The 25,732-nt window shown below is 44.3% G+C and overlaps 2 protein-coding genes across 6 annotated transcripts in view; one reads left to right on the forward strand and one right to left on the reverse strand.

Moving 5' to 3' along the window:
- Nucleotides 1–179: 179 nt before the first annotated feature.
- Nucleotides 180–7,075, forward strand: Fzd5 (frizzled class receptor 5). Its single transcript, XM_004851144.3, has 2 exons — nucleotides 180–776; nucleotides 1,010–7,075. The coding sequence occupies exon 2, from the start codon at nucleotides 1,242–1,244 to the stop codon at nucleotides 2,994–2,996; it is 1,755 nt and encodes a 584-aa protein (XP_004851201.1). The 5' UTR covers nucleotides 180–776; nucleotides 1,010–1,241; the 3' UTR covers nucleotides 2,997–7,075.
- Nucleotides 1,980–25,732, reverse strand: part of Ccnyl1 (cyclin Y like 1) — a 52,575-nt gene continuing 28,822 nt past the window's right edge. For 3 of the 5 annotated variants that reach the window (XM_004851148.3, XM_013074534.3, XM_004851145.3), the window contains 5 exons: nucleotides 23,762–23,813; nucleotides 23,147–23,266; nucleotides 18,929–19,095; nucleotides 15,462–15,624; nucleotides 1,980–14,034 (listed from right to left, as the gene is read on the reverse strand). In XM_004851148.3, the coding sequence (XP_004851205.1) occupies nucleotides 13,924–14,034; nucleotides 15,462–15,624; nucleotides 18,929–19,095; nucleotides 23,147–23,266; nucleotides 23,762–23,813 (613 nt within the window). In that variant the 3' untranslated portion in view covers nucleotides 1,980–13,923. The remainder of the gene's footprint in view (nucleotides 14,035–15,461; nucleotides 15,625–18,928; nucleotides 19,096–23,146; nucleotides 23,267–23,761; nucleotides 23,814–25,732) is intronic. The other 2 variants (XM_004851146.3, XM_004851147.3) reach the window with 2 other exon arrangements.

Raw genomic sequence — 25,732 nt, forward strand, 5'->3', positions numbered from 1 at the left:
TTGGCCAACACTGTTCAATGGCCCGCTCCGGGCGGGGCCAGAGGGTGCCAGGGGAGAGGCCGAGCCCTGGGGGCAGTGGGCGGGGCCGAGCGAGAGCGTGGCGCGGCAGCCCCGGGCGGACTCGGAGCCCGGGGGCGGGGAAGGGGCGGGGCTTCTTGGCCGGCATTAGAAGCAGGTGACCCAGGCGGGAGCGCGAGGGCAGTCGGCCCGGCCTGGAGTTTGCTGCTGCTGTGCGCTGCTCCGCGCTCACGGGAGGGAGGTGGAGGGGTGCGGAGCGCGGGGAGGAGCCGAGCCGGGCTCGTCCTGAGCACCGCCACAGCCCCAGGAGTCCACTGGAGCGCGGAGCCCCCTGCAGGGGAGGAGGCGAGCGGCGGCGGGACGCAGCGGCTGCAGCAGGCGCTCACCGTACAGCCCCGACTGCTCGGGTCCCAGCCGCTCACCGCCTTCCCCTGCCAGGTGCTGCGGAGCGCACTCGCCCCGCGCCCGGCTGGACCCGGCTCCCCACGGCCTGCCCTTGCCCCGCTCCGCCCGGATCATGCCGGGGGGCCTCGGAGAAAGAGACTGCGAGAGACCGGCCTGCGTCGGCCGCGCGCGGGGGGCGCCCCGCTCTCTGAGCCGCCCCACCTGCTAGCATGTGTCGCCGCCGCGGGGACCCAGCCTGTCGCTAAACTTTCCCCGCGCCCGCCCGCCTGGGATTGCGTTTCTGAGCGGAGTGTCTGGGGGACCCGGGGCCAGGCTGGCTGCGGACTTCGGCCCTCTCGGCGGGATCCCCAGAGGTGAGAGCTCGCACCTTCCCTTCCCCTACCTCAGTCTGACCCTTTCCGGGGTGCCGAGCACCCTGAACCTCGAGGCCCGGCCGGGAGAGGGAGGGCTAGGGACTGAGCACTTGGTCTGGGGGTGGAAAGGACGAAAGGAGAAGGGTAGCCTGGAGATCGGAACCTTGCCCCCGGGACCCAGCCGTGACGCCCTTCTGAGAGTTGTGGTCGCGGTGTTTCTTCTCTTTTGCAAGAGTTCTTCCCCTGGGATCGGAGCCTGACCGTCCCTCCCCAGCCCTATCAGGCGAGGAGCCGCAGTGCCTGCCTGAAGCAGTTTGTCTCTGGACGGATTTCTTTAAGAGAAAAAGAAACCAACAGGTTGTCAGCCCCATCGTCACGCGAGGCGCCCGGGAGGGGGCAGCCCCGCACTGCTCGGCCTGCGAGGGCCCCTCTAGGGGCACGGGAGGCCGGGGCCGGGCGGGGGCGATGGCGCGGCCCGACCCGTGCGCGCCGCCCTCGCTGCTGCTGCTGTTCCTGGCACAGCTGGTGGGCCGGGCGGCGGCCGCGTCCAAGGCCCCGGTGTGCCAGGAAATCACGGTTCCCATGTGCCGTGGCATCGGCTACAACCTGACGCACATGCCCAACCAGTTCAACCACGACACGCAGGACGAGGCGGGCCTGGAGGTGCACCAGTTCTGGCCGCTGGTTGAGATCCACTGCTCACCAGACCTGCGCTTCTTCCTGTGCTCCATGTACACGCCCATCTGTCTGCCGGACTACCACAAGCCGCTGCCGCCCTGCCGCTCGGTGTGCGAGCGCGCCAAGGCCGGATGCTCGCCGCTCATGCGCCAGTACGGCTTTGCCTGGCCCGAGCGCATGAGCTGCGACCGCCTCCCGGTGCTGGGGCGCGACGCTGAGGTCCTGTGCATGGATTACAACCGCAGCGAGGCCACCACGGCGCCCCCCAGGTCCATAGCGCCCAAGCCCACCGTCCCCGGCCCGGCGGGGGCGCCCTCCTCCGGGGGCGAGTGCAGCGCGGGGGGCCCTGCCCTGTGCACGTGCCGCGAGCCTTTCGTGCCCATCCTGAAGGAGTCGCACCCGCTCTACAACAAGGTGCGGACAGGCCAGGTGCCCAACTGCGCCGTGCCCTGCTACCAGCCATCCTTCAGCCCGGACGAGCGCACGTTCGCCACGTTCTGGATCGGCCTGTGGTCAGTGCTGTGCTTTATCTCCACCGCCACCACTGTGGCCACCTTCCTCATTGACATGGAGCGCTTCCGCTACCCCGAGCGCCCCATCATCTTCCTGTCCGCCTGCTACCTGTGCGTGTCGCTGGGATTCTTGGTGCGCCTGGTTGTGGGTCATGCCAGCGTCGCCTGCAGCCGTGAGCACAGCCACATCCACTACGAGACCACAGGCCCCGCACTGTGCACCGTCGTCTTCCTGCTCGTCTACTTCTTCGGCATGGCCAGCTCCATCTGGTGGGTCATTCTGTCGCTCACCTGGTTCCTGGCTGCGGGCATGAAGTGGGGCAACGAGGCCATCGCAGGCTACGCGCAGTACTTCCACCTAGCCGCGTGGCTCATCCCCAGCATCAAGTCCATCACGGCGCTGGCGCTGAGCTCCGTGGACGGAGACCCCGTGGCTGGCATCTGCTACGTGGGCAACCAGAACCTGAACTCACTGCGCGGCTTCGTCCTGGGCCCGCTGGTGCTCTACCTGCTGGTGGGCACGCTCTTCCTCCTGGCGGGCTTCGTGTCACTCTTCCGCATTCGCAGTGTCATCAAGCAGGGTGGTACCAAGACGGACAAACTAGAGAAGCTCATGATCCGCATTGGCATCTTCACGCTGCTCTATACAGTGCCTGCCAGCATCGTGGTCATCTGCTACCTGTACGAGCAGCACTACCGCGAGAGCTGGGAGGCGGCACTCACCTGCTCATGCCCTGGCCGCGACACCAGCCAGCCGCGCGCCAAGCCTGAGTACTGGGTGCTCATGCTCAAGTACTTCATGTGCCTCGTGGTGGGTATCACATCAGGCGTCTGGATCTGGTCCGGCAAGACAGTGGAGTCGTGGCGCCGCTTCACCAGCCGCTGCTGCTGCCGTCCGAGGCGTGCGCACAAGAGCGGCGGCGCCGTGGCCGTGGGGGACTACGAGGCGAGCGCGACTCTCACGGGCAGGACCGGGCCATCGGGCCCCACCGCTGCCTACCACAAGCAGGTGTCCTTGTCCCACGTATAGGAGGCCCTGTATAGGAGGCTCTGGCCGGGGAGCCTTCCTGGGAACCGAGGGGGAGCGGCTGGCTAGGTAGCTTTTCGAAGGTCACTTCTGTTTACCTTCGTGGTGCTGATGCACCCTCCCCGCGTAGCTTGGGGCCTTCTCCAAGGATTTCGGGTCTAGGAGTGGCTCAGCTCACGCGTGTTGTTTTGCGTTTCTTACTGCTTTCTTTACAGGAACCCTCTTAATTTATATGTATTTTTCTTAATTTTTAACTGTTGCATTTTGGCAACACAATTTACCTTTGCTTGCAGGGGGTAGGGGTTACAATCCTAAAGTTGGCATTGTAATGAGTTCCCACGTGGTTCAGATTTCTTTGAACTGTGTGGTCTAAAATGAGAAAATATACCTGTGACTTTTTTTTAAATGTGAACAGTGAAAATTTGGGTTGCTGTGACTGGGAAGGTATGGAGTATCTTTTTCTTCCACTGCTTACAGTGTCCAAGGTGCTTTGAAGCCAGCTGCTTCTTCCTGTGTTTATCCCCAGACCTCTTGGGAGGCAGAGCCTAATGTGGTCAGGACCTCCCCAAAGTGACAGGGGTAGGGAGCGCCTAAGGATTTCGCCTACATCCTTAACTTTGCCTAGGGAGCTTGTGTTAGAATTTTGAGGAAAGTAAACCCATTCCCTTCTTAAAGTACTTAGGGATCATCCGTAAAGGGGGCTCCCTTTTGAGCTGAAGGACTAAAACGGATATGCTTCCAGTAATTAAAGTACATTTCCAATGCTTCTCTTATCTGCTCCCCCCCCCACACACACCTCCTTTATCATGTTAAACAGCCTTTTTGCTTTTCTTATTCCTCCTCTCCTGGAGAGCTGTGATTAGAAACCACACCCACCCCCAGCGCTTAGACTGGGGAAGGGCGCTAGCTACCTGTGAATAGACTGTGGCTGCTCTGAGAGAAAACAAGTGTGTGACCCTGGACTCCGCTGGTTTGGAGCCAGATGTCCCCAGAGCAGCAAGACCGAACTCTGCAATCTGAAAACAACTGAAACCCATAACATCCCTGAGTAAGCTCTCAGATATGAATCAGTTAATGTTGCTGTGAGAGGAAAGCTCTTTCCTCCCCTGCTTTTTTGTTCCTTTTCCTCCTCTTCTGAGAAAGCCCATGTATTGCTGAGTGCGCGCGCACGCACACACACTGCTTTCCTCATCTGTTTAACATTCCTTCCTGCATGTATGAAAGCTTATACACTGATGAATATACACACATGCACACAGGTTTCTTTGCCATTAGAAAGTTCTGTTTGCTTTTCTAATCTGTTTAAAGGTTCACTGATGAAGAGTGAGGCCATGGCTGGGGGAGGGTGACAGTGCATCAAACACCAGAGACTGGGACCGCATGGGGACTGAATTGAAGGAGCTAAAATGGCCAAAGTCATTGCTAGGCAAATAACCGGAATCTTGGCACTTGAGCTTCATTTGCATCAAAGTTGGAAAAGTTAAATTTCAGCCTCGACTAATATTACTGCATGGGTGTTGAGTAGATAAACGGGAATTTAAATACTTAGCTGTTGAGGAGAATCTTAGTAGTTTGAAGGCCTTTCAAGGGCTGTCCACATTTCTTAAAAAACAGCTCATCCTCTGACCAAAATTAAAGCTTCAGTGGATTTCACAAAACCCAGCAGCCATAGCTGCAGAGCTTTGTGCGTATCTTATCCTTCTGTGTATCTGGAAGCCTCTTCCTAGAACCTAGCAATAGACTCCCAGGCCCCAGCTCCTCTCCTATTCCCGATCACCTTGACCTGTTGTCTCCCTTAGTCTTCCTTCCCTTTGGTCATTGTGCCTGACATGGGCTGGCCCCACTTCCTGCTTTTTCTTTACTTTAAAATGAGATGGTGAGCTAGGTAATGCTTTGGGGGGGTCCAGTTTCAGAGGCACCTTTTCATGTCATTTCTCTCCTCACCTCTACTTTCCTTCTTTTCTCATTCCCTAAAAGACAGATCCAGCCCACCTGCTTCCCTCGAGTCTTACTAATAGCCACCTTGACCCTACCAGGGAGAGAAGTTGCATTTATTTATAACCACTCCCCGCTTTCGGTCACATACTTTCCTCCACTCTGCATTTTTGTTGTGAAGACAAATCAGACTCATAAAAAACAACTAAAAAATGAAAGGCTGTGGGGGAGTTCAGCTACTTCTTCCTAGGCAGCCTCACGAAGTTGAAGAGGACTCAGGGTCCACTTTTGTCTCAGATGTCTTTTCCAGGCTGCCCTGTGGCTGTTCAGTTTGAAGCACTGCCTCCTTAGGTCGGGGGGTGAATATTCTAAAGATTTTCACAAGGAATAATGGCACCTCCAGGACTCAGGTGGCCACATTGTAAGAAGTCCTTAAAATGTATATTATTTCCCTCCTCACATTTTGAAGATGTCTGAATTGGCTGGAAATCATTTTTCTTGGTGCCTTACTGGTTATTCTGTCAGATTTTCACGTGACCACCGCCAGTGGCCATGGCCTGTGAGTATGTGTTGTGCGTAATTGTGTGCATGTGCAAGCTGAAATAATGTGCCGACAGCACTGTTTCAAAGTTGGTATTCATTAGGCTGTCCCCTCCTGGGCCAGGGCCGCACTAATCTTGACACAGGCTGCCAGGAGAAAACCTCACGGATCACACACGGCACCTTCATAGCGGCATCCGTGACCTGCACTCTCCAGTACAGAATGGGAACCCCAGAGCTAGGAAGCGCAGTTGTATATTTTAATGAACTGCTACCCCTGCTAAGAAGCTTCTTTCACTTTTGTGTGCTACAGAAAGACCAAGGGGGAAAGGAGGGAGAAAGCTTTGAATAACTGCTTTCTAACACCGAATGTGGCAAACGGACGGAGCACATCACAAATCTAGGCAGGTGTGAGGTACGGCAGCTAAGAATGGCCTGCTCCCTCTGTGTGCCCTTTCTTGTCTCCAAAGGCCAATCAAGTGATCCTGGGGAAGGGAGACGCCTGGGTTGGGGAGGATGGTTCCGCAAGAAAAAGCTGCCAAGACATTAAAGAAGGGTGAAAGTAGGCAGGATGTAAGTAACCAACCTGACTCAAAACTCAGAAGCTTCTAGCAGCTTGATGACAATGACAGGATTTCTTTCAGCCAGGATAATGTGTGTCTGTGGTACATCATTTATAACAATATTACTTCATATTGTTACAAACTATGTATAATGTGTATGTTTCACTGGTGTATATATACATAATATATATTATATATATGAGATATTTAGTGACTTTTGATACGGGTTTGGTGCAGGTGAATCTATTACTGAGCCAGATGAGGCACATACAGAGTCAGTAGCTGGAGTCCAGGGCATTCGATACTTTTTATGGTTTCATGTATGTACAGTGCCTATCCCACCCAGCACAGTCACGGGCAACTCTGCCAAAACTTGCAAGCCAGCAATATTTTATTTGTAGACAATCAACTCGAATCTATAAATTATTCCTGGCAAATGATTATAATTCTGAATCCATAATGCTAATGAAACCCAGAGCATCTTGATAAGGTTTTATTTTCTTTTGTTCCGTTCCTGGAAGTCAGTAGCACAACGATCATCTGTGGTTATGTTGGTCTCAAGATACTTGTCGACCTTACTAGTTCAGAGAAATTTTATATGTATTATATTTGTGGGAAGGTAAAATAATGGTTTGAGATTTTTATCAAATATGGAGATTAGTTATTTATGAAAAACAAAGAAATGTCTATTTTTGTTTCTTTGTTCCCAATTAATGTAGATAACTTTTAAAAATGCATTAAAGCAATGGTAAAGAAAATTAAAAGGTGCTGTAGAAATTTTTTCTCCTTGTTTTTAGTGGAGAGACACTGCTTTCTAAGATTACCTGAAGAGATGTGGATTCTAACTTTGTCAGATTTCTCAGATGTAGTTAAATATAAACAGCAAATTTTTTATTAATAAGTTAAATCGGGCTAATCCCAATCACCAGAAGCAGAACTAATTAAATCATGTTTTACTTGACTATATTCCTAGGTTTCTCCTACTGATCCTGTGATTGTTTCATTATTCACTTGAAGAAATGAAGGATGCCCCATGGAAGTACAGACACTGCCCAGTTGTGTTCTGTTCTGTCAAGCCTGTCTGCACCGAGTCTGTGTGGACAGACGGTGTGTGCTGTGTGTCTGGGTAGGGGTAGGGGTTGGATCCGCACCAGGTATTGAGGGAGCCCAGAAGGGGGACAGAAGTGGATTTAAAGTCAACACTTCCCTGTTCATCTGGAGAAATGCTCAGTAAGGCTGAATACTATCACCAGGCCACATTCCACTGATGGTGGCTTTGCCAAATGCACATTAGCCATCAGTGTACCAAACTCCCTCTCATTTTAATGCTTGGTATTGTCAGTGTTCTTTCTCCAGCAGTGCTCTGAGGCAATGCTCTGGGAAAGTGTAGGAAAACATGGATAATCAGGAATTTAAAGTGTAGAAAGGGGACAGCACAGTCCACTCAGAGGTGAATGACAGCATGTGAACATGTAACTGTCAAAGAGAGTGCTGTGGTACTGGAGGTAGGGCAGTGGCTGAGCAGAATGCTGACAGGGCAGCTGCACCTGCCACATAGAGGACTATCATTGACAGTCCTTTGCTTGCTTCAATGAAAAAGGCAAAGGGCAGTCACCAGCAGGAGCAAGGGGACTTTAGAAAGTTGGTCCTGGGATGATATACTGGCAATAGTGCTGCTTTCAGTGATTTAGTTACAGAGCTCTTTAGTTTGTCATGAGACAGAGTTGAGAGGCGGAATGGTTTTGTGTAGATTGGGAAGCAGACTGTCAGCTCCCAGCTCCGCTGTTCACTGGCTGTGATCACAAACACTATGTCTTTGGAGTTCACTGCTTTCATCTGTGAAAAGGGGTAAGAATAGTAGTGACAGTATATCTCAGCGTTCAGAATATGTAACATGTTCCCACTGGCTTGAGCCACCGGTGGGTGGTACATACATGACTATTCCATTGGGCAGCTCGTACCACACATGGGATTGTCCCATGCAACTCAAGACAGTCATACATGTACTACTGGTGGTCGTTCAAGCTGCCTGGCAGCAAGACATGAATTAACGGCTCCATCATAAACGTGTTAGAAGATTAAATCAGGTTAAAGTAAGTAAAGCAAGGAGGCAGCAGCTGTTCAGGAATGGAAAGGAAACTGAGAGCTAAGGTTTAGTTTGGGTAAAAATCACTTCTGCTTTCAGCCTCAGAAATTGAGCTTCAGTAGCTGTGGGACCCCAGAGATTTTAAACTTTTAAATTTAGATTTTTCGTAAATTAAAATTACTCCAAAATTTTAAGTTGCAAAAATTAATCGGAGTTCTTGTGTGCCCCTAATGTTAACATCTTACACACAGTACATTTGTTGTAACTATGAAGTCAGTGTTGGCACGTTACTGTTAACTCCCGATGCCATCAGATTTCCTAATGTTCTTGCCTGTTTTAGGATCCAATCCATTGCATTAGAAAAGTTTCTAATTTCAGTTGATGAGAGGCAGGTGATCTGAGAACCACATCGTAAGAAAAACTGGAATACTTAAAAAGAACTAAAACTTGAATTTGTCCCATCCTCAAGCCAGGGAGATGAAAGCAGTTTTAAAGCATAAGAGAATTGGTGGAGACGAATAGTTTTGAGTTGTAGAAATGGAGGGGGTTAATTTAGAAACAGGCATCTAATGCTAGATGAACTACTAGATGTTGGAAAGTAAGATGCTGCCTAGTTCTCGGCCTAGACTGAAGATGTAATACCAAGGATTGTGAGGTCAGCAGACTGCTAAGCACAGTAGGCTGGGAAAAGCTGCTTTCAGGAACACAGCAGAGCTAAAATAGGTGGGCAGCATGGATCACTGGGGTCTAGTGAGCCTGTGCCACATGTAAAACCTGTATTTCTGCTAGGGCAGGCCTGTAATCCCAGCACTTGAGGAAGGAGGATCACAAGCTCAAGCCCAGCCTGGACAGTTTAGCAGTTGGACCCTATCTCAAAAAATAAAAACGGGTAGGGCTGTAGCTCAGTGCAGAGGCCCTGGCTTCAATCCCCAGCACTGCCATAAATAAAACCTGTGTTTCCTCCAACCTCATATTCCTGCTTTGGAAGTGGTCACAGCGACCTACATTAAGCACTGCCATGTTGGTCAGTAGCTTCCAGCAAAGTGCTGATGGAAGGTGGAGTCACACTAGAGCTCTGCCTTGATGGGGAGTCAGTCCTCGTACTGAGGAGATTCAGAAGCCACCACCTTGGGGTTACAGGTAAAGGGCTATAGAACTGAGAGAAGAAACATGAAGCAAGTTTTTTAATGCTAGAGAACTAATTTGGGGTATCCTTTGAGGTCTTTTGAAGCAGATACTACTGATTATCTCACTGAGGATTTAGGCTCTGAGCCTATCACCAAATTTCTCTAATCCCATTCAACTGCTTAGGCCTTACAACAGGTGTAAGTCACCCAACCCGTCCCTTTAGCATATTACCCCCGCCCACCACCACCACCACCACCACCGCCGGACTCAGGATTCAGTCCTCTTTTATGATTTCACATTCCCAGTTGTCCTTATACAGATTCAAATTGATATTCCTAAAATTTATCTCACAGTATGTCCAAGTTCTTACTTGCCAAACCCACTTAAAACAGTTCAGTGGAAATTGCCTTAGAAACCAGATTGGGGAAACAGGTACTACACTAAAGACTGAAACTAGCACTTACCTGGGCTATTTCTCTGCTAGCTGTTTGGTGCTTTTCCAAGTCGTTCTATACTCAAGAATGCAACTTCTGGGTGACAGGACAGTGGCCACTCATCCTAAATGTGGCTAGTGAGAAGGGTTGGGTAGTGAAAGGTGACTGAGCTGGCCCGCATATGGTAGCTAGTTTCCAAAAACACTGCCTAACCTGAATACAAAATGAAGAATGTTTTGCGGTTAATATAAGCTTTAAGCCAGGGAGAATACTGTAGAGCTGTAGAACTAAATCAAGTTGCTATAAAGCAGGACTAAGTGCTATTGGATTTCAGTAACTCGAGGACATATGGAGGTACATGAGAAGAAATGGGAGCCTGATGTATGCCTATAACCCCAGCATTCAGGTTTAAGGCAGGAGGATCCTGAGTTTGAAGCCAATGCAGGCTACAAGGTAAGATCCTGTCCCTAAAGGGAGTGCGGAAGAGTCATACTGGCACCACATGAAATTCCTAGCAGGCAACCATATTTTGGACCTGAAAAATGGGCTTCATTGGTTTTAAACATTTCAAATCTTTGGCTCTTCTAGCCAATGAAGATGTTAAAAGTTCAGTTAAATTTTGAGGTCTTTTTTACAACATTAAAAAACAAAACCTCAGGCTGGGGATTTACCTCAGTGCCACCGTGCCTGCCTCGAAAGCTCAAGGTCCTGAGTTTGATCCCAGGTACTGCCAAAACAAAACAGAACAAAACAAAAAAACCCTCAAATCCCCAAAATGAATTTGAATCCAGGCAGGTACTGCATTTTATAATCTTCCCATTAGAGAACCTTGAAAAGACTGCCACTTGCCACCCAACTAGCAACTTGGTTTCCATGTCCCATGACATTAGAGAACTTAGTTCTAGTGCTGTTTATATGACCTGAAGTTGACCCAATATCCCATTTTCAGAAGTGCTGTTCCGCCTTCTAGAGTTAAGGCCAAATGGGGAACAGCAGTTTTTAGTGATATTCTGAATTTACAGGTCCATGTCTAGTGTGCTGCTCCCAAATAGTTTTTTAAAACTCCAATTTCAGCTCTTCTGTTTAATGGTTGACACAGGGCTCAAATCATCTTATACTGACTTTATAATTTTTTCCTTATAAATCCAGTCAGGTCATTTATCCTAATCAGGAATGTATCAAGAAAATGATTAGTCATTTAAAGATTGAACTATACTGAAAAAAATTACAAATGGATGAATACGTAACAATACTGTCAGGACTGAAAATTACTGAACCTGGGCAGCCCAATTACTCAAAAGCAGCTTAACAGTGTGGTCAAGTTGTATGCTTCCCTCTGTACAGTAAGTCCAAATCTAGTTCCTGTTCCTTCATTTTCTTTCCCATATAACTGAAACTTCAAATTCTAATTCTACACTATTCCTGTCACTTCTTTCTCTGATGTTTTACCTAATTGTACTTTGAAAGATGCCATCTAGTGTACTATGTCAGCAAAAGTATTGTGACCAGACAGTGACTTTGAGTGTAATTATCTTTTTAGGTGGAAAAGCACTTAAGTAAAAGAAATTTATTATTACACCTTAGAGGAATGGATCAAACCAGCTTTAGTAGGGTCAGTCTGAAAATGCTTTAAAACCCATCAGGACCAACATAAAATGTTTAAATTCTGAACAGATGTAATGTTATGTGAACAGAGGAAGTATTATAAACACACTAGCCGTGTTTTAATTAAAATAGAGTTTATTAGATTTTCTTTTAATATAAACATGAAAAAAACCACATTAAGTTGTAGCATTCTTTTTGAAATAAAATCAATACTTAAATCTCCAAGCTTGACACTCCATGAACAATTCTTTTGTAATATGTCATATGCCATTACTTAATCATTTATGTCTTAAAAAAATGATGGAACCTGAAGCACTCAATGTAAAATGTGAAGCTCTGCTACGCTGAGAGGAAGTATTCCTTGCCCAGAAGGGCTGTGTTTACAGGCAAGATTCCTAGGATTAACTGGCGTGGTACTGCACGCCTGTAATCCCAGCACTTTCGAGGCTGAGGCAGGAGGATCAAAGTTGAGTTTGAGGCCAGCCTGGGCTAGATAGTGAGACCCTGTCTCAAAACAAAACAAAAACCAAAAAACCTAGAATTACACTTGAGAAGGTTAAGAGAAATAGACTTTGTGTAACTGGAAACACTAATCTTTAATACTTCACATTTAGGTAACATTGTAAATCTGCTAAAATTACTCTCTGCCCTTTAAATTGTGAAGTGTTCCTAAGGTTCATTTTAAGTTCTTTCAAATAGGTCTTGAAACAGGGCTCCTTTATTCAGATTTAACGTGGAGATTTTTAAAAGAAAGATGCACTATCACCTGCTATCAAGTCCAATTTCTTTGCATTTACCACATGTGAATTAACACTGTTCTTCATAATCTACCAAACCCACAGGAAAAAAATTAGGTGATCAAAGCAGATAGAGCACAGCTGTGAAAGGACTACTTTGAAGATTGAGGACAGTTCTGTAGAGAAAGAAAGTATCCCCCAAATGAGTGTAATTTTAAGCTTTGGTACCCATACCAATAGAAGTGTAGGCACCACAAAGTTATATAACATCATTTGAAAGTTCTAATGGCTCAAAGCCAAGATGCACATCCAAGTCAGTCTGACTCACCACTGCCGCACTCGGCTGGCCAAGGGCACCGGAGGCAGACATTTGTAAGAGACTGGAACAAACAAAAGGCAAATAGTACATATTTATAAAATTAAAACTTTCAAATCATGTTTTGCATACGTTTGTAGTGTTTATACTCCTGCTGCAGTGCCATGGACGGCCGAAGCACATTACTACTGTATACACATATTACACAAACTTTTGGACACTTTGTATCTTACTATCTGCTATTTATCAGTACACCATGTGGGTTGGCATTATGGAAATACAGTAAGTCCCCAACTTAGGAACGATTTCTGTTCCAGGAGAATTGTTCGTAAATTGGATTCATTCATAAGCTGACAAAGTGAGGTGATTTTTTTTGTGTGTGTGGGGGGGGTACTGGGGATCGAACTCAGGACCTTGCACTTGTAAAGATGCGAGCACCACTGAGCTAAATCCCCATCCCCCAAAGTGAGTCTTATACAGTAACCTGTGAAAAGGTTGCAACTCAAATGTTAAGTCAGGGACTTACTGTATCTTTTAATACATTTAACAAGCGGAAAATGATCAGAAAATGAGAGGCACCATTAATAGCTGACAAGAGATGTAGACCCATTCAGTGTAGACAGTCAATAACTGGTATCTTTTTGTGACCTCAAACGTGCCAAGATGCTAGTAAGTAGTGCTTGCAAAGATTACGAATGGCAAGTGTTATCCAGCAGATTTTTTGGTTTAACATGTTCACAACAAGGCCCTAATTTGTATGTCTCGCTGCTGAGTGGCTTGAATCACCACTGGTGATATTTGCAGGATTGTCCCATGCATAACTATCATTTCTACCACCAGTGGTACAAGCCGCCCAACGGGACAGTCATGCAAGTACCGCCAGTTGTTCAACTGAGTGTGAACGTCTTAAACTGACTGCCAATAATGACTAGCAGCTTCCATGGTACAGGAGAAAGGGAGAACCTTTAATAACCTAGCAATGCTACCATCTACTTCTAAGTGGCTTCATGAGTGTTGAGTCTCATGTTTTTGGCTGGGTGTTGTAGCTTAGTGGCAGAGAGCTAGAGAGCTTGCCCAGCACATGGCTAGGCCCTGGGTTCTGTTTCCAGTACTGTGTAATTGGAAAAAAAAAAAAAAGAGCCCCATGATTTAATGGTAATACTCCATTGATTCTGAAGGCATATGCAGCAATATGGACAGGGGTAACAGGAAACACATCAAAGTTACATTGTTAGTGTCTTTAAAGTCTAAAAATTTAAAGTAGTAATTTAAAAAAACCTCACACATTTCACAGCTATTGGCCTACAAATTAAGCAGGTATTTCTGTGTGAGTCGGGAGCTTCTGCTTTGGAGTGATTTTTTTTTTTTAACTGTTTACATTAAGAAAGACAGAAGGTGTGTTGTTGCTTTGACAAAATCCCATTCTCTCTATGGAGTGCAACTATCATTGTCCAGGAGTCTCTTGAATTCAGGGTCTTTCCTTTTGGTGAAAATACTAACTTTGCTGGTTTTTGAGCAGGAGAGGTGGTATTTCTCCAGTCTATGGATGAGGGGTTCATGATTTTATTATCCTTCATTTCTCCCTCTTAAGAGAGGATAGCATTAGAGCGCTGAACACCAATGAAATTGTCAGCACTCAAAGATCTTCGTATTGCAGCTCTACCCAAGTCTTTGTCTTCACACAATCTTGAAATGGCCTAGGAAAGTCAAATAGAACACATGTAGAATTTTTAAAATTCCAATTTTAAAGGAAAAAAGAGCAGCACTGATGTCACACATGCACATTCTTTTCGATACTTCACAGTTCTAGCTGCTCTGCCTGAGGCCTACAATGCCAGGATCTGGGGATGGTACGTCTTGCCAATTCACTGAGGTAACATCCTTTAAGGGTGCTGATTAGATAACCAGGAAAAAAGAAATGTACTCAGTTATTTTAAAGCTGAGTTCTCAAAGATGTCAAAGATACTGCAATAGGGTCTTCACAGCAATTATCTGTTACATGTGCAATCATTCCTTAAATATAATGAACATACACCCATGCAAAACAATCTGTAAACACTGGCTCAGCTCTCCAGATTCTACCCAGTCTTCATCAGTTATTAAACACTCTAAGCACCTGTCAGTGAGGAAGGCATGCACAGGCCGAAGGGTAGGACAGGTCTAAATGGCTGAGGTATCCAAGGTGCTCCTACAAATGTGCACTGATTACAGTAGAAAAACATTATTCTCAGATATCATCAAGCTACCACAGAAAGTGCCATTTCCAAGTATGCGTCTACTTCAGTTGTGAATTGTTTTGGTGTATAAATACCAGTCATAAGCTATAGATATTACTTTGCCCCATTAAGTTACCAATTCCATTACAAAACCATGATTTCCCACATGCAGTATTTGAAATAAACATTGTACAGGTCTCTCATCTTAGGCACTAATGCTATGACTAATAAGCTCATGAGTTTGAATTATGATATCTAAACAACTGACATGAATTTTCAAACTGAGTAAAAGTCAAGGTAGTAGGTAAGCAGGCCAGGGAAGCAGCTCAGTGGCATCATGCCTGCCTGGAAAGCACCAAATTCTGAGTTTGATTCCCAGTACCAAAAAAAAGAATAGTAGGTAAGCAATGTATGTAGACATAATTAGGGACACAATTTCAAGAAATTATCTGATATGTAGAAGGGTGAACGTTCAAAAGGAAAACCATTAACATTAATTTTGATTAAAAATATTCTGAATTATGATCAAAGAGGAGATAACATCTGTAATTTGTTAATAATGTAGATCTTTATACACACCATAAAAGACCCTGGAAATAAGATGCTAAAGGGTTAATAAGCTCTTCCTTTATTATGAAAAAAATACAATAAAATTTCATAACCAAGTAAGAGAATAATAGTCATTATACTGTTTTCTTCAAAGCAGTTACTCAGAGTATAAGATATAAACCAAAAAGATTCATACAAAAAAGAAACAGATAACCCAAAACTTTCTTAATAAGCTCTTCCATGTGTTAACTGAAAACCTTCCCCTTTCCAGGTAACCCCTGCTTTGTATGATTTAGTCACACGTCAGCTTTGGTGGCTTGGCTCATAGAAAACCCCACACAGTAAAAGCACAACCTTACCTCTAGGTTCTGTGCTCTCTCTTTGCTGAGAGGAGCAAACAGAAAGTTGACGTTATTGTCATCTGCTAAGGAGCGTAGGTCGAAGTAGTATTTGGCATAAACACTAGCAGGAACATTAATATTAAACTGGAGTAGCTCTAAGAAGTGCCTTTCCATCTCATTCCTGGGGGAGGAGGAACACAACAAAACCAACACAGGACAATTTTAGTCAACTGGGCTAGCTTCAAATACATCATTCTGAGCTTCTAGGATGGCTCTAAATTCTGTTTTGAAACAAATAAAGGCTCCCCAGCTGGAATAATACACTAATGTTCAAACAAGGTACAGCTATTTGTGGTCCTTTCTGCATCCTAGCACTGGGACTTTGGGCGGAGGGGAAAGGTTATGGCCCTCTCATGCACTCGCGCTGCTGACTCGGGGGCTCATTCTTCAGAGTTCCATTAGTGCAGCTGTACGATTCATACTCCACACTCACTCACAAGGCCCCACTATAGTGAGCAGATGAAAGGAGTGATGTATGCTGTTTATTAGCTCTGAAGAACTTGCAGACATTTTCACCGGGCTGATAACAGGAAGGGGCTTATTGAAGTAGAGAAGCCCCAACAAAAGAAGTGGGCACATCACCACGGCAACAAATGGATCCATCGAGAGCCACTGCTATTATCTCCGAGGGGGAAAACTCTTGAGGCAACGAGGATTCATCTCAAATAAATAAATAAATAAATAAATAAATAAATAAATAAATAAATAAATAAGCAAGCAAGCAAGCAAACTGTGCTAGATGGGAAAGGAAATCCCTTCCCCTGGCCCCAGCATATGAGGCTATGTCAGAGGGCATAATGCAAGTTCCTGTTCACCCTAATATCACTAGGGTGACAGACTGTCACCCTGACAATCAAGATACTCCATTTAAACTTCGGAAAGCCGACAGACCAAAAGCAGCTGTCTTTCTTGGCTAGACCAAATCCACTTTAGGACATGAAGCCCTGGACTTATAAATTATAAACTCTGTTTCTGCATAGGGAAACCCCAAGATGCTCAGCACTGACGTGCCTCACCACAAGAGAATGCAGTGACAGAGTGGAGAGTTCAGAACAGCAGGAAGGGCAGGATGTGGGAGTCCTTGCTACCTGACCCCGGACCTCCCCCTGCCGGGGAGCCTGCAGTCAATATACACAAGATCAGAGCAAATCTTACCACTGCCACAGGAATTTCTGTAGAAAGTTAAGTTTATACAAATAAATACTTAAACATGAGAAAGGCTTATTTTATAATATACTTGGTTTCTTGGCTTTACAATTTTAATATTTTATCCACTGGCCAAGTAAAAAATTGCCTGATGCTGTCCTAATGGAGAGCACCTAGAATGAGTAGAGATGTGGTTTTCTCATTTGTTGAAATTAAAACCAAACTGAACCTACTTCCACAATTAATTTCCTGCTCATATGGCAATAAGTCTATAGAAATGTAAATCAGATGTTTTGATAATCAGCTAATCAAGACTTAATTTACTACAGGAATGAATGCACTTCAGTATCCCTTTTATTTTTTCTCCACTAATACATTTTAACTGTGTAGAAATACAGTACTTCATGGGATTAACATGTCTATTACGAGGGGTTTCATCATTGAAGAAAAGCATTATGCCTACAGAATATGGATCTTCTGAGGTTTTGCTGTTTTACTAATGGCTGAATCGTATACCATTTACAGGCACAGCAAATGTTCTGAATAGGAGCTGGTCAATTTAACTTATTCTTTTGAAGAGAAATATATTCTAACGAGACACACAGATGGTGTGAAAGTTTTAAGAAAATAAGAGATGCTAATTTTTTAAAAACTTTTTAAGTTTGGACTCAAAGGGAGACCATCACAAATAGTCAACAGCAGGGGGATGAGACAAATGTGTATTAAATATGGTGTTATATGCTTTCCCATTTCCAAAGATCATAAACAAAAGAGCCTGTTAGAGGAGCATGGCTCTGTTCACACACAAAAAGGCTTGTAAGAACTGGCACTGCAGCCAGGCCCTGCCTCCCCTGCTCCTGGAGCTCACATCTGAGGAAGCAGGCTATTTCCCAGGCTCTTCTCTCATCTTGTAATAGAACCAGAGCCCCAGCCAGCTTAGTTGTAGGTTTTGAGAAAATTTCAGCTGCCATCCTGGCAGGGGTAGTGTTCACGATTACAAATTTTGATTTTTCCAAGGGAACAGTTTGCAGACTGATGACAACAGCAATCAAAGTCACTTTAGCTTCTGCAACTTCCAAAAGTACTTCCATTTGTTTCAGAGTCCTATTGCCACACCCTGTGCCAAGATGGCTAGCCAAACAGTACCATGAGCACTAAATCTACACTACTATCATGGTCGTTTCCCCCAAAGCCATGCCAGCTGCTACAACCAACCACTTCCCCCTTCTTAGTCGTAAGAAGCTGTAAACAGAGTTGATAATTCCGAATCACAGCCTTATGTAGAATAATGGGCAAAGACAAAGACAAACTGTTGTATGATCTTAAGTTTCCTGTGATGCTCAGGATGCCAAGAGGTGTTCCTTCATGTTTCTAAATGCCACCCACAAAGACATTTTCACTGACAACTGAGAGTCTGCTGGAGGACATCTCCCCTGCTCACCCTGCCTCCCTCCCACCTCACCGACCTACTCTTTTCACAGCAGTCGGGAGTCCAAATGGAAGCCCATGTTCCACTGCTGTCTCAGTGCCATGTTGCTACTGTGCCACCTGTGAGGAACCTCATGACAGGGCAAGGGTCTCTCCCCTGTGCTCCCAGCCCCACAGTGCTGCTGTAGCTGGCTGAGCATCCAGGGTGATGAGCACCAGCTGATGCCCCAGCAGTGCTTCTCGGACTGCTGAGAGGACTCCCAGAGCTTCCTAGCAATTTCAACACACACACACACGCAGAACACACCTAACAGGTAGCAGGCAAGAATACAGGGAACTGAAACCCTTGTTTTCCTATGTCCTAACTTCTGTAACACCAGATATTGGGGGGGGGGGTGAATATACAAGGTATGAGTTAGGTTGATGCTAAAACCTTTTAATAGTTCAGAGCCCCTGAGACCTTAACAGTGGCCAAACTTTTATTTCAAAAGCCAGACATGTGCCCCTTAAAAAGGGAGTAGTACTGGTAGACAGCTTTTTAAAAGCCACAAAGATATGCAGTGTACTACGTTGTTCTGGTATTAAGCTTGTAAGATGTTTGGCAAAAAATTGCCAGAAAAATTATTTGAATTTTCAAGCAGATTATTACAGTAATGACACGTCAAGACCTACAAATCAATGGTGGAAAATATGAACTGTTAGAGTACAGCTGGATAGAAAATATTAGTTTTATGCCTATTTCCAATATCTGCATGTAACATTTAAAAATAGTTCTTAAAATGTACACTTTATGGGAGCAAATGAGGTACTGGAAAATGGTTAGAAAGTTCACCAAAACCTTACAAACTCACATGTCCTCAACTGTAATGTCCTTGAGGATCTGGCAGTAGTCCACATTCCATACAGCCTGATCGTCCCAAACCTTGGAGGCAAGAAGAATGGCTCCCAAAACAATTCTTTTCCAGTTAGTGGGACAAATGTCGATCTCAGCATAAGTTAAAAGCCTTTCTAAGTAAACCTGCAAAAGTAGAGCACTGGTCTTTGATTTTAGTTCAGTTTAAGTGCTACAGTAAGAACTGTTATGAATGACATTTCTTCCGTGTTTGACCAGAAAGTAAGTGCCTTTTAAAGTCCTACAGAGATTTTGTTCAGCCAAAGCACGAGGTCAGATTGCAGTGGGATGTCAGACACTTCCATTGCCAACTCTGCCCCTGTAAATCTGCAGTCCCATTTTGGTCCTAGGAATGACTACAGACATCTCAGTAAAGGGCATTCTGAAGAAGAGTGGCACTGTATCACTGTCATACTTACAAAGGACACAGATGCAGGCCCAGTGTAGATTAAAGTTATTCAATAAATACTGAGTGCCTCCCCAAGTGCAAGGTACCATACCCAGCTGCTAGTTTCACACTGATTTTAGACATGTCACATTTGTATGCGTAAAAGCCAAGTCACACTGAGCACATTTTAATCTTCTCCTTGTCATAGTAACTAACCCTTTCGTGACACTAGCTGAAGAAATGGTGGACAAGAGAGCCTCCCAGTGGCTGCTGGGCAGAGCAGCAGGGCAAACCCAGGTTCTTTAAAGCTATAAAGAAAGTATTTCCTCAATTCACTTTTATGATGTGAAAAAGGATAGTCCTTCTTATAGCCCTTATGTTGCACATCTCCACTATCAACTTCATAATAATTTTCTCTCTTACATAATCTCCAACTTAGTCAATTTTGTTGGTTTTAAGGTTTTTTAAGTTGCTGGTCTATATCCCTGGAATGCCTAAACCCCAAGAGTTTGTGAGAAAAATCTCATGAATTATTTTACATACATCAAACACTGATTCCACCAAGAACTGGGTGAAATTAACAGATGAGTGCAGAGAGGAAGCTGTAATTTGCTGTAACTTCAAAGGATACTCTGCAGAAGAATAGACAGTGACCCTTTGGTATCAGATGGGAGATTGATTTCAGGACCAAATCTTACCGAGCACAACTTGCCAAAGCTCAAAACGGCACAGTATTTGCATGTACTGTGCACACCCTGCCATGTACTTTAAATCTTTAGGTTACTTACATTACCAAATATAATCTAAAAGCGATGTAAATAGTGTTATACTATACTGTTTAGGGAATATGGACACAAATTTTCCCCCAACTATTTTCAACCCACTGGTAGTCAAAACCACAGAAGCAGGGCCCACAGACACAGACAGCAGACTGCATATGCTGTTTGAACTCTCTGCATCAAGACAAAAAGCAAACGGCCCACTTCCAAGGGCATATTTAGTGTCTGAAGAAGGCTGTCAGTCAAGCAGTTCAGGTAAGACAGTCTTCTCCAAACTCAATCGTTTTCAAAAGCCAATGGCTAGGGCCGGGGATTTAGCTTAGTGGTTTCGCTGCCTGCTGTGCAAGCACAAGGACCCAAGTTCGATCCCCGGTAACAAAAATAAAACAACAAAAACAAACAAACAAAAAAAGCCAATGGCTACTGAATGTTACACATTCTTGGTGAGATTCTCCTCAGTCCCCAAAACTCGGCACTCAGGTATCCTAAAGGATTCAACTCTCTTGTATAGAAATGACTGAAGAACAATGAAACAACATGGACAATTCCTCAACTTCCAGTCACCTTCCCAGTGGTCTTGTTCTGGGCTGACATATTTACACCACTTGCCCTGCTGTGTGCCTGGAAGACGGTTCTTTTATTGCCATGAAGCAACTCTTCTATTTGTGCAGTTGGGCCCCTCCACTTCTGCAGAACAGGTTCCTGCAATTACTGTACCTCTTTCTGAGGATTTTTCTGTCAGGTTTTTCCCAATATGAATATATTTCTGTTGTTTCATCCCACTTCCAACAAGTACCAGAGTGCTGCTGCTTACTAATCTCACTGTATCATACCCATGCCAGCTCATCTGTCCTTAACCCACTTCCATATGCCTACTGCCACTATCCCTTGGCTAAAAGTACTCTGCCAAACCCAATGGGACACTCAAACTTACAACCAGAGCCCTTCATCCCAACTCTGCATTCCCCCAATCCTGCTATGTAAAGGGCACTGCCATTTGCCTACTTGCATGGGCCAAAAACCTACATTTGAGTTATCCTCCAATCTGCTAGCAATTCCTGTCACTTTTGCCCTTCCCTGCTGAGCTGATGGCTTCCTATCCTGAGCTACTTACCTATCACTGTTATCTCTGAATCCTCCTCCTCCGCCTCTCATCTGACCCCAACTGGTCTACTCTCTCCAAAGCAGTCAGAAAACCCTCTTAACACACTCCCTCCAGCTTGAACCACCACTGATACATACCTGACTGTCCCATTGGGAGGTACAGTCATGCAAGTATCACCAGACGTTCACCACCTGGCAGCAAAACCTGCAAATTATGGCCCCATCATGAACGTATTAAATTAGGAGCACTTTGCTCTCCCCATTGAGATTTACCAAAAGTTACCCATCAACCTAGAATTTAACTTCTTCCTGTGGCCTACAAGCTACACAAGGCCTGGTGAGACTAAGCCTCACTCCCACTGTGCCAGCTGCCCGGCTCTTCCCCGAGCACATGAAACATTTCTCTGCACCGGAATCCTGGCACCTGTTCTGCTGCCTGTAAAGCCTGAGGCCCTTAGCTTCCTCGATTCAGTCAGGGTGCTGTTCAATGCCTCCGAAGTAGCTCTTCTTGATCATTCTACCTAAAATGGAAAACTCGCTGGGGATTTAGCTCAGTAGTTGCGCCGTCTGCCTCACAAGCACAAGATCCCAAGTTCAATCCCTGGTACCAAAAAATAAAAAATAAAACGGAAAACTCTTGGGCCGGGGATTTAGCTCAGTGGTTCCGGTGCCTGCCTCGCAAGCGCAATGTCCCAAGTTCGATCCCTGGTACCAAAAAAAAAAAAAAAAAAGGAAAACTCTCTAGTCACTATTTAGCTCTCTACCCTGGTTTATCTTCTTGGTATTTTCCACTACCGGAAATACTCATATACTTGAACAAATATTCGATGTCTTTTTCACTAGAATAAAAAGCTCATGAACGCCAAAACTTTATCCAACCTGTTTTTTCCTCTACCCCAGCAGTATAACAGTGACATGGACTAGATCTCTAGGGAGTATCTATGCAACTTCCTGGCCACATTTAGCATTCTAACCACACCCTCTCTTATCTGACTTTGTCACCCTCTCATTTTCTTCTTACAGCTCTGACCCTTAAATGCTGACTGTACATCAGACTGGATCTGTGAAGACTTTCTCCCCACTTTTCACTGTCCACATTCTCTGCATTTGAACAGTTACTCTTAATTCCTTACTTCTCAGATTCATGCTTCAGTTCTACGTATCCAAATGGTTACTGGACACCACATAAGCCTCCTCTCTAGATTCTAACTGGATACTACTGCATTAGGTACTGACCTAAGTATTCTTTCCTCCAGGCCATGCAGCTGACGTTCCACTATGCACCTGCTAGGGGGAGGAGTAAAACAATCTCAACAATTTAAGTGGGATTCATTATTCAAAATGATAATCTCCCATTAAGAATCCTGGATGACCCAATGCTAAACACACCCTGTAGCTTAGCAAGCTAACAAAGCCTTTCTAAGAACTACTGGGACTATCATCTTGGGCAACTTCGGGAACAGACACAGGTCAGCCAGATGGATTAACATCCATAATACTAGGGACAGAGAACTGAGGGCAATAATTCTCAATCACAACATATATCAGAATTGTCTGGGGAACAAGCACATCCTAGGACTTGGCTAGAACTGCACCCGGTCTGTATGGACCACATGGTTTTGTTATTGTTCCCCACACAACCCCAGTGTGCCCTGTGTGTAGCATGTGTGTACTGAAATGTGGGAGGAAATCTCTTAATAGCAACTGTTTTGTGATGAGAAAAGAAAAGGCAACATTTTGAACCATAATGATTATTATACTCAAATACGTGTACTTACTTTCCTTTGACAGGTTTCTTTAAAAAGTTCTGATAATTTCAGGGACCTACTTTTATTAGAAAATCAAGACCTTACTCCATGTACAAGACCAATTTCTAAACATGATTGATAAATGAGAAATATCTTACCAAAGTTACTATTGCACATTCAGCTGTTAGCTGTGCGGCACTAAAGAGGGTACGAACAAATCTGTAAATAAATTTGTGTTCAGGGTCATGCTTAAAGTACTCCTCTGGAACCTTCTCTCGCTGAAAGAAGAAAGGATGCAATGTTAAGTACCCACCAAAGAAAACGTTTTAAATACTCTTAAGATACAAACAGCGGTATCTTACAATCGTACCAAATACAATGACATTTTGGTCAATGATAGGCCACATATACAACCACAGTCCCCTAAGATATTACCTAGTGACACCACAGCCATCTTAGTTTGTATAAGTACACTACACTGTCTGTAAAATGACGAAGCTGCCTAATAGTGCATCTCTCAAGAGTGTATCCCATTCTTATGTCACACATGACTGTGCCACCCATCAGCATTCATTAAAGAAAAATAGACATAAGCATAGAAAACCAATGTTCCTTTCCATTTTTCCTCCACAGAATTCTCAAATTCATTTTTAGGCTGTAAAGTCTTATTTCTCTGTAAACATTCTCTGGTAATTAATGTCAATGCAAACCCAAATGAAATAAATGTAATTCGATATGAGAAAAATACAACCCTAAAACAAAGTGACACTTACTGTGAGTGGATGTGACCGCTCATCGAAAATCTCCAGGGATCTATTTGCATCTCTGTAAAACAAGAATGTACATTTAAAATTAATTCAAAAATCATTAATATCCCACTAACAAATCTTTTAGGGGTAGAGGTAGTTGGAGGGAGATGCCTAAGGAAATAGTTCACGATTTCTCCTAGATTCTGGCCTTCGGACTTTTACTCGGTGCATAAAGTACTATGAAACCCTTCCTACAATGACCAGCTAACACTGCCTGTTAGTAATGACTCAAACAGGCAATGCTCATGAACGAAATATAGCTTCACTCCTTTCACAAGGCAGGAATGCTGGGCAATCAAGGCTTCAGAATGCTTAGTACATGTTAGACTCAGGTTTCCCAGGTTTCTCTTCTTTTTATTGCTCTACATTTCTATCATGTATTTCTTGTTTGTATATAAAAACTTAGCTGCTTTTCTATTTTAAAAGAGATCACTCTTCTAAAAATTTATTAAATAAACTGTGCTCATATAAACATGTGGTTCTGAGATCCCCTACATTTGAGTTATCCCTCTCCAATCTGTTAGCACTTTGCCCTTCACTGGTGAGCTGATGGCTTCCTATCCTGAGCTACCACCTAACAATGCACACCTGAATCACTGTTGTCTCCTAATCCTCCTCCTCTGTCTCTAATCTGAGCCCTAACCAGTCTACTCTCTCCGGCAGAGTACTTTCAGGAGACACATGTGGTCAAACTGTTCTGAAGACATTACTACACTTTTCTTTTTCCCTCTTGGGCACTTATAAAATGAGTAAAACTGATTTCACAGCATGAATTAGACTAAGGTACTAAATTATACTAGTAGTCATTCCATTCTTCAGTGCTACTCGTAATTAAAAAAAAAAAAAAGTCAGACATGGTGGCGGCACACATGTAATCCCAGCTTTCCGAAGACTGAGGCAGTAGTATGGCCCAGAGTTCAAGGTCAGCCTAGCCTACATAGGGAGTTTAAAGCCAGCCTGAATGACAGCACGAGACCCTGTCTCAAAAAACAGGACTGCTTCATTTAAGCATGTCCTTGACGAAGCAGCAAAAATTAATGTTAGTAAATCTTGACTCTTTTTAATATTCTTAACAAATAAGTGCAAAGTTCATGAGAACCATTTATGTGTAGTTAAGTATGGCTACGTTAAAAAGCATTTGTGATTTAGTTGTGAGCTGAACAAGCTGATTATACAACACTATTGAACAAAATGGGCCTGTCACAAGGAAAATAACCAGTATTTGTTATCAATGACAAAATTCAAATTGTTAAGCAAAAAGAAAGAGGGAAAGAAAGAAAAGAAAAGACAGACAGACACAGATTGATTGATTTTGGAAAACTGGTACTTTCTGCTGTGCACTTGGATAGCTTCTCAATACTTGAAGACTTTTTGATAAGACTGGGGGTGTTATCATCAAAAGTGAGTTTTTGACACTATAAAGAAACAACAACCAATATTTTCCAAAATGACCAATGCATATTATAAAATCATGCAGTAGTAAAAGATCTGTTCATTGTACAAGAAACAGTACATCAATAAGTATTAATGTAACAAGTTTAGTGATGCAATGTAAAATTCCACAGTAATTTAAGAAACTAACTTCCTTTGTGGTGTTTAATGTAATAATAAAGAATATCCACAATCACTTGAAAGCTTTAAAAATATTGGGCCAGGGTTTTAACTCAGTGGTGCTGCTGCCTGTCCCGCAAGTGCAAGGTCCTGAGTTCGATCTCCGGTACCAAAAAAAAAAAAAAATCCAAAAAACAAAAACAAATTCTTTTATCCAACTATATATCTCCATGAGACTAGGTTGTCTTTTTACTGCTTCTTCAAAAAACAAAATTGTAAATAAATGAAAACTAAGAAATACTAGAATCTAGTTGTCTTCTGTCAAACTGATTTGCAAAATCACAAAGGCATTTTTTAATCAACTAAAAAAGAAGCACTTAGGGC

Source organism: Heterocephalus glaber, unplaced genomic scaffold, assembly GCF_053883595.1.
Source record: "Heterocephalus glaber isolate CG9 unplaced genomic scaffold, H.glaber_assembly_v1.0 deba00000621, whole genome shotgun sequence".
Lineage (NCBI taxonomy): Eukaryota > Metazoa > Chordata > Mammalia > Rodentia > Bathyergidae > Heterocephalus > Heterocephalus glaber.

Bases quoted from the DNA above. Each gene is read 5' to 3' on its own strand.
- Fzd5 (XM_004851144.3), top strand. From the start codon at position 1,242: ATGGCGCGGCCCGACCCGTGCGCGCCGCCCTCGCTGCTGCTGCTGTTC.